The sequence below is a fragment of the Toxotes jaculatrix genome, chromosome 14 (assembly GCF_017976425.1).
Source record: "Toxotes jaculatrix isolate fToxJac2 chromosome 14, fToxJac2.pri, whole genome shotgun sequence".
NCBI classification, from domain to species: domain Eukaryota; kingdom Metazoa; phylum Chordata; class Actinopteri; family Toxotidae; genus Toxotes; species Toxotes jaculatrix.
The window spans coordinates 13,887,353-13,900,357 of record NC_054407.1 but is presented as its reverse complement, the minus strand read 5'-3'; the positions used below and the strand labels follow the sequence as shown (position 1 = coordinate 13,900,357).

At 39.3% G+C, this 13,005-nt stretch overlaps 2 protein-coding genes across 2 annotated transcripts; one reads left to right on the top strand and one right to left on the bottom strand.

The window, feature by feature from the left end:
- Positions 1-348: 348 nt before the first annotated feature.
- On the top strand, positions 349-3,712 carry cdc20 (cell division cycle 20 homolog). Its single transcript, XM_041055366.1, has 11 exons — positions 349-411; positions 750-961; positions 1,068-1,210; positions 1,302-1,398; positions 1,504-1,629; positions 1,839-2,035; positions 2,150-2,244; positions 2,341-2,578; positions 2,701-2,826; positions 2,983-3,100; positions 3,217-3,712. The coding sequence occupies exons 2-11, from the start codon at positions 772-774 to the stop codon at positions 3,393-3,395; spliced, it is 1,509 nt and encodes a 502-aa protein (XP_040911300.1). The 5' UTR covers positions 349-411; positions 750-771; the 3' UTR covers positions 3,396-3,712.
- Positions 3,713-4,213: 501 nt separating this feature from the next.
- Positions 4,214-8,420, bottom strand: elovl1a (ELOVL fatty acid elongase 1a). Its single transcript, XM_041056155.1, has 8 exons — positions 8,105-8,420; positions 7,196-7,292; positions 6,743-6,933; positions 6,541-6,621; positions 6,380-6,436; positions 6,119-6,224; positions 5,774-5,913; positions 4,214-5,651 (listed from the first exon to the last, which is right to left on the bottom strand). The coding sequence occupies exons 2-8, from the start codon at positions 7,254-7,256 to the stop codon at positions 5,343-5,345; spliced, it is 945 nt and encodes a 314-aa protein (XP_040912089.1). The 5' UTR covers positions 7,257-7,292; positions 8,105-8,420; the 3' UTR covers positions 4,214-5,342.
- Positions 8,421-13,005: the final 4,585 nt, after the last annotated feature.

Genomic DNA, 13,005 nt, shown 5'->3' with positions numbered 1-13,005 from the left:
ATTACTTTGCCTACAAATCAAATTTTAAACAATCAAATAAAATGCATTTGATAACTTTTGATGACTATAAAGTGAAGCACCATCCATTAAATCATTAAATTCTGTGGTTTTTCAGATTTTATTGTTACCTTTCATGCAGCTGAACGACCACGCTTGCACCTTCTTTGTCCAGTAGATGGCGGTACAATTTTTGGGGAGGAGGCTTGTTTTCAGACGTTAACACGTCGGAAGTCTCCTCCGCCAATCATGAACGCGTTTGGAAACGTTACCATAGCAGAACGAACCAATCATAGGAGGGCTTTCGGGCATTTAAACCGTGTGGCGTCATTTTGACGAAATTCAAATTTTAGAGGCAGAGAAGGGAGAGAAAGACCAGAGCTGCTCCGGTGTACTCCACGTTTTCCTGAAGAGGTGAGCTTAATTTGTTTATTTTGAAGCGGTAAAAACGAGTTTTCGACACGACGGTAATTAAACTTTCAAAGTAGATAATGCTACGAAATTTAATGATAACTTGTGTTTTTCTTTATAATTGAATTTATCTGCGCTTGACTGCAGTAGTTACAACTAACAGTAACGTTGTCGCGTAAATGCAAAATGGTGTCGATATTTTAAGTTGAAAATTGAAATTAAGTTTTAGCACCAGCCTCTGAAGTGGTGCTAACGTCTGAGTTCTAGCTAAAAACGTTCCCAGTTACTGTTGCACACGATTTTTTAATATATATATAATTGTTGTTTGCCCTTATGTCCAGGTCGTGTGAAAACCTGGAAAAGATGGCGCAGTTTGGCTTTGAGAACGACATCCACAGCATCTTGAAGCTGGATATGCCCATAACAAACGCTCCCATGGCGAGGTGGCAGAGAAAGGCCAGCTCATCAAACACATCCGCCTTGAACGGTTTGTCACCTGGAAAATCTGCCAATGTGTCGCTCAGTTCATCAAAAACACCGAGCAAAACACCAGGTAGTGTATGCACACTGTATCCATGCAACGTTAGAGCAAACAAAGCTCTGTAATCGCTGCAAATAATAACCGCTGTGGTGTGTGTATGTCTTTATTTGTTTCATAGGCAAAAGTAAAAAACAAACACCCTCTAAGATGGGCGGCGACCGTTTCATCCCCATCAGAAACAGCAAACAAATGGATGTGGCAACTTTCCTGCTCACCAAAGAGAATGAGCCAGTGGACTCAAACAGTACAGCAGGAACATCAGTAAGTTGTTTTTTTTTTTTTGGCTGCATCTCTTCATGATTCCTTTGTAATTTTAGGAGTTTGTTGATCAAGGCTATCTCTGTCTTTAAAGGAAAACCAGAAAGCGTGGTCTGTGTCACTGAATGGCTACAACATTGAAGATGCAAAGATCCTGCACCTTGGAGGGAAACCACTGAATGCTCCAGAAGGTAAGGATATTTGCATGCCAACACCCTGCTCAGAAAGACTATTGTATAAATATGGAAAGTGGGCAGTTTTAAAAATTATTAATTATTTTTTCATTGTCTTGACAGGCTATCAAAACAACTTGAAAGTCCTCTACAGTCAGGTTGCAACTCCTGCCTCAGTCAAAAAGACAAGATACATATCTTCAACTCCTGACAGAATCTTGGACGCTCCTGAACTTCGAAATGATTTCTGTAGGTTTGGCATTTCAGTGTTTCCCAATAACACTGATGTATGTTGGAATTTTATTCTGTGACAATAGCAACACATGTACAACTTATCACATCTTAGATTCACAGCAATCCATTGAGAGTTGGCATTCATCCTTAGAGATGACCTAAGAGAGCAATCCTTTACACCCACCAAGTATTCATTTTGGTCTTTTTGCTCCCCGCCCTCATAGATTTGAATCTGCTTGATTGGAGCAGTCGAAACGTTCTTGCTGTGGCCCTTCATAACAGTGTTTACCTGTGGGATGCCACTCAAGGAGACATCACTCTTCTCATGAAGATGGAGCGCGAAGAGGACTACATTTGCTCATTGTCCTGGACCAAGGAGGGAAGCTACTTGGCCATTGGCACCAGTGATTGCAAAGTTCAGGTCAGTGTGGTGATGAACACACCCCCTTAGTTCATAAGGACACATGGCACTTAAAGAAATAATTGTTTTAAATTTGTCTTTTTTTAAATTATTAAATTTATTATTATTTTTTAGCTGTGGGATGTTGAAAACCAGAAGCGTTTACGCAGCATGGCCAGTCACACGGCAAGAGTTGGTAGTCTGAGCTGGAACGACCATGTTCTTTCCAGGTACAGTTGTTTCCTCAAAATCTAATAGTGGTTCCAGCAGTTTGGTTTTTGTTGAGCTTGGTTGTAATGTTTCCTCCCATGTCCATCCATCCCCAGTGGCTCCAGGTCAGGACACATTCACCATCATGATGTGAGGGTGGCAGACCATCACATCTTCACACTCAGTGGTCACTCACAGGAGGTGTGTGGGCTGAAGTGGTCCCCTGATGGGCGATACCTGGCCAGTGGAGGCAATGACAACCTAGTGTGCGTGTGGCCCCGTGTGCAGGAAGGCAGCGCCAGCAATGACAGTCCGTTGGTCCGCTGCTGGAGTGAACATCAAGGAGCTGTCAAGGTGAGCAGCTTCACACTCATACTAACAGAAATTTGGCATGACACGTAAATGCTTGTCATAAATATTTTCTGCCATAGCGGTGTAAAGTATGAAACTCACTTTTGGCTGTGTCGTTGTTATAGGCTTTGGCCTGGTGTCCATGGCAGCCAAATATCCTTGCATCTGGAGGTGGTACCAGTGATCGACACATCCGTATCTGGAATGTAAACAGTGGCTCATGCATCAGTTCACTTGACACTCAGTCCCAGGTAAATACACACTTGACTAGGCCCTTGTGTTTCAGTGATAATTCTGAAATTTTCTTCTTATTATTATTATTTTCTTATTATATTAATCTGGTTTTAACAGTTTAAGTTGGAGGTGTCGACATAGGTCTTTTCTCAAATTACATTTTAACTTTTCAGATCTCGTCACTGGTGTTTGCACCCAACTACAAGGAGCTGGTCTCTGCCCATGGATATGCCCACAACAATGTTGTCATCTGGAAATTTCCGTCTCTCACCAGAGTCGCAGAGCTCAACGGTAACTGTTTTGACTAGACTGACTTTGTTCTTGTTCACTCGTATTTTAATTTAAAGGAAACCACTGAACTATACTTCTGTACTTTATGGTCTAAATATTAATTGTCTTTATTTTAGGCCACGAGGATAGAGTTCTCAGTTTAACTCTGAGTCCAGACTCCTCTACCGTTGCGACTGTCGCTGGAGATGAAACTATTCGTCTGTGGAAAAGCTTTGAAGTGGATCCTGTTAAGAAGAAGGCCAAAGAAAGGATGGTCAAATCGACTAGCAGTGTGATTCATCAGTCCATCAGATAATTTCCTTTATCTTGACTTGAAGTTTTTTGGTCTATGCTGAATGAATTTGTTCAAATGTTTTATTTAATCCACAATAAAGATTTCCACCCAGTGTTTTAGCCATAACTGGCATCTTACTGCTCCTGTTGATGGTATAATGGGTTGTTGGTTTCAATTGTTTACCACAATGGCAGAACTGTATAAAGTACAAGTGTTGAGCGTTGCCTTTTAAGCAGTACTGTTCTGGAAATGTATTTATGACCTTCAGTTAGTTAATTGTAATCAGGATATGCTGTATACAATGGATGGGATTCTAAATAAAGGGTTTGTTTACCTTATGTCTGTCAATCAATTGACATGTATTTCTACTGCTATGTTAAGCTATAGGCTATATTTCAGGGGTGTCCAAACTGTTCCACAGTGCTGCTGCTTGGTTGTAACAAAAACCTGCAGCCACATGGCCTTTTGTGGAACAGTTTGGACACCCCTGCTATAGGGTGAGGGTAATACCAGTATGTAATGTGTTCATATTAATTGCCACCAGTTTATCCTGCAGAGATATTATTCCTCCTGGGAACAAATATTTGCTGGATGCAATGCTTGTTTTTATCACTAGCATTAGTCAGATTGAGGTCCACTATGACCATGTTTCCTTTGATTCTGTCACAGTCATTTTCATTTCTACATTTTACAACATTCTTTGTTGGCTGAGACAGACTTCAGCAATGTGCATGATGATCAGATATAATCAAGTCATGAATAATATGCTGCAGGTCCAATTTTATGCACATTGCTACCAGACAACTTTTATCACAAATCAAGGGTAGAATATCACTATTTAGTGATATTATATCACTATAATATCACTAAATCTTTTGTAAACATCAGTGCAGGGAATTTACAGGTTGATGGGAGACTCAGTCATTCCAGTTTCTCACCTCAGCAGCTGATTTCATGGGCTGATCATTAACCACAGGATAAATTTATTAATGAAATCATCTGCTGTTGTTTTTTGGAACAGAAATCTCCACAAAAGGCTAGGCTTCAAAACTACTGTCATCATGCATGTGTGTAATCAACAACAATGAAAGCACTGGTATGTTTATCAGTCAACATGTATGCATACTTCTGCAGTGATATTCAGAAACACCTGTCTACAGCATTCTTTTTATTTAATTCTAATGTAATAGAAAGCACTCTATTAACTTCATGCACAGCCTTTAGAGAGAATAGACCTCACAGTGTTGCAAAACTCAGAATGTATTGATATGGATGAACACATATAGCAATGTATATGTCACTACCTAATTATGCAAAAAATGCAAAATTCATCAATACTGTAATATACAGTGCAACATTTCTTTACCACAATTCTCAAAATTGAAAAACTGAGGTGTGGTTTGTTTCTTACAAAGTGCACACCATAACTGCTTTCCGAATGACACAGACCTTTATCTAAAATTTGTTTTATTTCAAATGATAAATAAAAAGAAATAAAGGAAAACTAAATATTTGACATTTACAGTGAAAACATTGTTTTTGGCATAAACTTTGTAGCGGTTATTTACATGTGCTAGTCTTCGGTGGAAATTGTGCGATACTCCCAAGCAATAAGGGTCATGCCAGCCAAACATCAGTGTAGGTCAAGCCAGTGTGGCTCAAACTTGAGCTGAAGAACACTATAAGTGACAAAATGAGCACCAATCTTCATACAGGGTGTGTCACAGTTAATAGTTTTCACAACTAACAAACACAAATGTCACATGTAGAGATCACCGGCAAAACACAAGATGCCATTCATATCCCAAGAAGTGTGCATACATTTAAAAAAAAAAGACTAGACTAGAAATTATGAAGTTTAGAAGTAGTAAATTGGAATCTGTGTCACTCCAATATGCTACTAGATGTGAATGATGTATTCACGGTGGCTTTATAGAGCAGCTCCTTCTCATTTCCAGAGTCACTAAGTTAGATTTCCTTTACTTTGCCCAGGAAGATTTTGCCGTTTGTGTGGTGGTGTACATTCCCATTCTCCACGTGTTTGCCATTGGCCACCACAGTGACAGGTTCACTGGTTGAGCCGTTCAGTTTTGGCTTGTTGTCTGTGAGGGGAAGCCGTTTGCCCTTTATGTAGGCCTGCACCCAAAAGTTAGAGAAGAGGAGGAAGAAGAAGACACCATAAATCCAGATCAAGTGGATCCACAAGGGGAACTGGTAGTCACACTTCTCCATGAAGTAGTACTGGCTGATGTGAATGGAGACCAGAACAAACTGTGTCTGTAAAAACAACAGAGAAAAGGCAGGTGGTAATTAAAAAAAATCGAATATTAAAGCAGAGCTATTGTAAAATCAAACATACCAATCGTTTCAAGGTGTAAAAAAAAAAGGGGGGGACGTACAAGCTGGATGGCAGTCATGTACTTCTTCCACCACAAGTATTTCTGGAAGCGAGGTCCAGCTGCTGAAAGTCCATAGTAGAAGTACATAATAACGTGGACTGTTGCATTTACCATGGCATGGAAGGAGCCCATTCCTCCAGCTTGAGGAGAAAGACACAGGAAATTTTGTTTCATTGGCTATTTTAAGGCAACTGTACTGTTATCTCCACAACTGTCAGTCAGAATTTGAGTATGTTTTCAGCCATGACTAAAACATTTTTTATGCATTATACTTGTTTTCAAATGCCCAACACAGCATAAACTTCTGAAATATGTTACACTGATGTTCTGTTAGATAAACCTCACCAGGAGTCAGGGTGATGCCCCACCACCATGTCCAGGGCATGAAGGAGTGATGGAACACATGGAGAAATGTGATCTGGTTTTGTTTCTTCCTCAACACAAAGAATACCTGAAATAAACATCAGCTCAGCTCAAGTTAACATGCATGAGATACATCACAATAAGGTCAGACAAGTTATAGGTCACTAAAAAAGGCAAAAAACAAAACAAAACAGAAACAAAAAACAAAACACGTTTAGAGATATGAGAGAGAGATCTGCTTACTGTGTCAAGGAGTTCAATGAACTTCGAAAAATAAAACAACCAACCCACTCGAATCATCTGGGGGGAGGAAGAGAAGAAGATAGCTGTGATCTCAAATATCTAACTATGAACAGTTGTCAAAGGACACCAACATTTACTCATAGAGCCATTTACTCACTTACCCTAAGAGCTTGAGGGCTGCTGGAGGGGTCAATTAGGTCACATCTCCATGTAAAGGTGGTGGCCCATCCAGACATCATGAACTAGGTGTCAAAAACACATCAGCAGCTGTCATTGACATCAACCTTACAAGCACCGTGGGTTAGATAAGTACAGTAACATGCTGGTTAATTCTCCTTGAAAGATTCGAGTCATTTTGCTAACCTCATAGACTATGTAGGCGTTCAGTAAAACCATGCTAAGGTTGTAAATGATCATGGCTGTGTTAAGGCGGAAAGGTTTGCGGTTTGCCATGAGGCGAGGCCCAGCGTACACTGCGAAGAAAATATAGGCTAACAGGATGGTGGTCATCTGTATGGGACCCTGCATCAGAGGGTAGTCTCTGACTCTGGCATCTGGGGAGAAAAAAAAAAGACACTCTCATTATTGTCTCAGCGTGTTCTTAATGGTCACATACACAGAAACATACATGGATGATTATGAGGATCAACTGTAAATTCAATCCAGTTTTGGGCATATCTGGGGTGTCATTTTAGCAAAACAAAAACAAAAATGCCTTTTTATACATCATTTCATTGTGACATTATATCACCAGTCAATCATTCATGTTTAAATAAAACTGAGGTGTAAATCTCCAACAGAGACAAAGACACTTACCAGTTCTCGACTGAAGATAATTGTGGAATTTTAAAATATTTGCTACAGCTTCTCGCAGCATGGTGATTGCTTGCTTTTTTTTTGTTCTATTAAACCCCTGAAAAATGTGAGAAGACAAAGGATTCAGAAACTAGGAGATGAAGAACTGAGATCAAAGTGTGGTTGTCTGGGCAGGTGAGCAGTGATGCAACTCATCCACCTGCTTTTCTAACTGGCTGAACAAACAGGAGTCAGCTGCACAAACTCATCAGACAACCACATGTGCCAGAACATACATACTTTTATGAAAAATGCTCTGGGAAAACCTGTACAAGGAGCTCCTTGCTCCATATATAGTGTAGCATGTGAGCTAAAAATCCTTACTGTCTTAGCACTGACTCGGTGCTCCTTTCTAATCCAAACACTTTATTTCAGTTAACAGATCAAAAGAAATCAATTCTTCAGTGACAACATAGAAGTCTGTGGGTGTTTTATGAAGGATTGTGAAACATCTGAATTCTGCTGTCAGTCTAAAAACAATGAAATACTCTCTTGCTGACTAACAGAGCAAGTCAAACAGGTGAGGCAAAGAACTTGGCCCATTTGGCCACACTAACCAACCACCTGAACTACTAAGATATGAGCTGATCATGGATTTCCAGGGAGTACAACTACAGAACAAACAAAAGAACACGTTTAAAGTAACAGAATTAATGATTTGTTGTCCTAATCTGGATGAAGCTAATTTCCACACAAGACAAGAGGCATCAATCTATTCACAATTCATTGAAAAGAAACATATATACTTACAGTTAAAACTCAATAAATATTTTTACTGGAGAAGCACAGACACAAATGATAGAGTTTAGCCGAAACTGTCTCTGCAACTATTTAAATCTGAACTGGTTGCATACGTAGAAAGTGACTCACCCGCTGAGCAGCAAGTCCTCAGCGCTCCCTCACTCACTCACTGCACAGCTAGAGCAGGCAGCACTCAAACCAGAGGATCCAACAGATCAGCAGCACCAGTGACAATGATCAGGTAGAGACCGCACACATGCAAAGCTGTTCCGTGGGTGGTAGCCTCCAGCTGTCCACAAAAGTCTACTTATTTCTACTGAAAAAAAACTCCAAAAAGAGCTGAAACTCTCACAGGTAAGAAATGGGAAAAGACAGAGAGAAAGCAAGAGGGAGATCAGTAAAAGAGGGCAGCCAGCTATGATAACTATTGGATTGAGGCAATTCAACTCAATTTAAACCCCAGGGCACTACTACATGCTTTGCTGGTTTCAGGACCACACCCTGTTTCAGTGCTAAGCTCCACCTTTCTATCCTCACTTAGCCTGTTTGTGATTGGACTGTCATCAATGGTGGTGAAAGGCATGGGGGCAGAGAGTTGCAGGACCCTGGTTAAAGAAATCAAGATGCAGGAGAGCTCCATTGTTGGGCAACAAAAACCAATTAATAAGCACATGAGAATAAAAATTAAAAAAGAAAAAAGAAAGAAATCCTGAGTCATGTGAAATATGAAACCAATACAAAACAATGAATGGACTGAAAATGTTGTAGGTTAAATGTTAAGGATATGTGAGCTGAGTAAAATGGTTTTACAGTGCCACTCCAAAAAGATGTGATCATTTCACTAATTTGTTTCAAGAATGTCCCTCAGATATTATTTAGGCTAAATATTCAGACACATTCACCTTACGTCATTTTGTACGTTACCCATCCCTCCCTGTAATGTTGCACAGAGGCTGGATTCTTGTACAACCCCTGCTGCTATGATGAATTCTCCCGTGCCTCTGGTTTTACCTGTTCCCCGAGCACTGGCAATCGTGGGCGTGAGGCCTGGATGATGCTTGAAATTTACTCCTCAACACGTACGTTAGACTGAAAGGTTGGCTGGAATGAAAGGAATCTGTGCATGAGAGAGAGGGAGAGAAGGAAGGAGGGAGGGAGGTAACATCACTGTATGTTTACGTACTGTATGACAGTTTAGCACATGGTGGCTCTGCCATGAAGTGCAGACATGAAAACCATGGAAAACTATGGAAAGTTAAAGAAAGAAGTTTTAATCGCAAGAAAAAAAAAAAGCTTGTATAGATGCATTGCCACATTGTGCTTTTAACTTTTCTGTTTAATATAAATAAGTAAATTCTAGGGAAAAAAAACTGATTCTAGATCAGTGGCTACTCAACGGCCACTTAAAGGTGTGGCTCTCAGTCTCACTTGCCCCAGGTCACCAAATTTTCAAATAAAAGAGAAACTGAGCTTGTTAACATATTTAACAATTCAGTTTCACTCATTGATCTCTAAAGAGAGTGAATGGAGTGTAGCTATTTACATAACAAGTGTTTTGCAAAGGAGAAGCTGTAGCAGTCATGACTCTGGATAGTAACATGCTATCTCAACCATAAGCAGTTGGCAAAGTGAAAAAACTTTGATACAATGAACTTAAACCAGTCCTATAAAATATTGCCTCCTTTTAGTCACTAAAATGTGCAGAAAAGCATTATGATATTGTTATTTTGAAATCCACAGCAACATGCTGTTGAGTCCGCTTTTTGAATGATGGAGGTTCAAAACATATACTACACATGAATGTGAGAGTTGATGTCATTGTCTCACAAGGTCAGCTGGTTTTCATAGCTGCCACATTACTACACAATACAACACACTACCTGTTCTTCTTGGTCTTGTGACTGTTTAACATTGACTTAAGTCTAGATATTGTCCAACTGCAGAATTCATCACATAGAAACTAACAGACAACAGCACAACATAACATTGTCTGTGGACTATGCTTCTCTGCCCAACAACAAAACCAGAGAATAGCCAGAGTCCTCGAGACCCACCGGTTGTCTTCAATTAGCCAATTGTGTGCAATTAGAAGGAGCAGCATGATGGCTGAAAATGAATGAATAGACTCACTGAACATGAATGTAAACACGCCTTTCTCGGCATTGTGGTTTAAGAAATAGTACTCAAGATTGCTTAACACAATGTTCATAAATTCATTTTTCAGTGACTGACATTTGCGGAATCTGGTTCTCCATAACTCTTTGTGTCATTTCTAATGAGACAATACTGGATTCCATTTGTAGTTGGTAATTTTTATCTGTAAATTCTGAGTGCCTGTACCCTATTGAATCTTCTCTTTCCTTTTGCTGCTGTAACAGTGTAATTTCCCCATTGAGGGACTATTAAAGGTTTATCTTATCTTATCTTATCTTATCTTAATGGTGTCTAACATGCTGAGTGTGTTTCATGATATATTAGCATATATATAATAGTTTGCAACATTGCAATGTTTCATTCATTGCATGTTTACACCCTGTATGATCATGTTGTCATTATAGCTGTACCCATACTGATACATAGGAGCTGACATAATTTCTCTGGGAGTTTACATACTTTTTCTACAGAATTTTTACTCATTTATTTTGACACTTGGAATGTATAGCAAGTGGAGACTTTACTGAGAATTAGCCAATTGATGTTGTAGATGGTGGATCTTATAGAGAAATAACACATTTCCACAAGTGCAGACCGAAATTTAAGTATCTACTTTAGCTTCATCTTAAAATAGTAGACATGGTTTTAGTCATTTTATTTTCAATGCCTGTGGCTTGCTTATATATCCTCTACTATTATATTCTGTTCTATTCTATGATATATTATATTACATCTCATAATGTTGTTCAAGGTATTAAAATAAAATGTTCACAGAATATCACAAAGATAACCACTGACCCTCAAGGCTGAATGTCTAATGTGATGCCAGTTTTACAGAATATAACAAATTATTGATATGCATCCAGATTTCAGCCAGGGAGGATTAAATTTGGAATATACTGAGTTCCAGTACACATGCTAAACATTTCATCCTTTCATTTTATTTATTTATTTTTTTGTTTTTGTTTTTCATGATCTGTGTTAACCCTAATAGGTGAGATCCTGGTCTTGAATAAGTTGCCTTTTAACCTCAGAAATGCTAATATGGCTTTAGTCCTAAAATTACGTTGACCATAACATGAAAATGAGTAACAGCGACACTTAGCGGCCAAACAGTTAACTACAGAAAAAAAACGTAATTTTCAATAACATTTATCCCGATGGTAGTTATTGATAACTCTAGATTAACGCAACTAATATTAAAATAAAATAGCTTTCTCGTCGCCCTATTCATAGTGACTGATCAGTTTGGCACTGCATATAATACCAGAACAAAGACAAACGTATTTTTTTTTTTTTTTTAACTTTGAAAGGCTGTTATGAAATATGTTCACGTGATACAGATAGACAGATAGACAGATAGATAGACAGATAGATAGACATATATTTAGATAGATAGATAGATAGATAGATAGACAGATAGATAGATAGATAACTGTCACAGTAAGCGAAGCGATAAAACTGCATCACACAGAGCAACACGAAGAGCAGTAATGTGTGTGTCAGTGTTGTAAGTGCAGAGTAGGGCATCTATATTTATCACGGGATTAAAAGTGCGACACTTCTGGCCTCAGCAGGAACATTTACATAAACTTTGTCAGGAGATCAACTGCACAGTGATACACCTGTACTACCTGTACTGGGAAACCCCGTTTTAATGACCCGCCTGTGACTCGCCAGCGCGTCAACATGACATTACAGAGTCCAGTCCTTTTAAAATAAATGTTGTGATTTTACGCACAAGATCGGAAACAAACGAAATTATAAAGTGTTGAAATATGTATTAATAAAATATAAACAGTGACAAGAAAACTCGAACCTGTCAGAGCATTACGGCAGGGTACTCTGCCCAGCATGGACGATGTTAGGCCCATTTTAGGGGGGCTAAACAATCTGGGGGGAGTCAAGAATTGTTAACAACCATATTTCTGGTTGTTTCTATCAATTAAGTGTAAATTCCAAGCGACATAGAGAGCGCCAATCCAGTCCGCTTTTTCGTTGAGAGAAAACAGGAAATAAATGCGATGCGCTGCTTTAATAAAAAAAAAAAATCCATTCCACGTTTTTACTATTACCTTACACTGGTACGCTGCACAGACTGTACGGTAGTGACGGTACTGACAGACGTTTGTTATGGTTAAAATGAGCGCCACCGCAACCAAATGGATATTCAGAGGTTTCTAAAGAAGGAAGTCAGGGACGTCACTAGGATTTGGAAACGGGGGGCACTTTTGGGGGAAGCTATTTATAACTGTCAGGAAAAACTGCAAATATTACTAATTTATTCAGTATTATTTACTGGAATACAACCAAAACATACAAAGAACTCGTGATCCAGAATCAGAAATCCTTTTAATGCAGATCTTCTGTCTCTGGATCTCCTTGCTCTCTCTGACTGTAACATCGTGGCTGTTGACCCTTTTCTCTGTTGGCTTCTCCTTCTGCCTGACCCTTAGAGATAAGTTCAAACACACTGTATCATTAACTGACTCTTTATATGGTGCACTTTAACTGAAATGTTCCCTATGAATATCCCTGTTAATTTCCATAAAATGCTGTCTGTATCGCAGATGACTGTCAGATCACTTTGACCCACCAAAGCAGCAGAGACCTGTCGCTCTCTCTCACTCTTCCTGTCATTTGGCTCTAACTCAGTCGGTGTCTGGATGTGGAGAGGGGCGGTGGATTGATAGATATTTATTGTGCTATTCTTTTCCATTGATGATAATGATAACAGCCAGTGAAGAAGCTTAGCTCTCTTTTTGAGAGCAAACACCGCTGACAGTTAGACTAGCCATTTGGCTAGGCAAGCACAGAATGTTAAATTGGTAACATGATGGCTGATGGCCAGGTTTTATTTGTGAGAACAGGGAGGA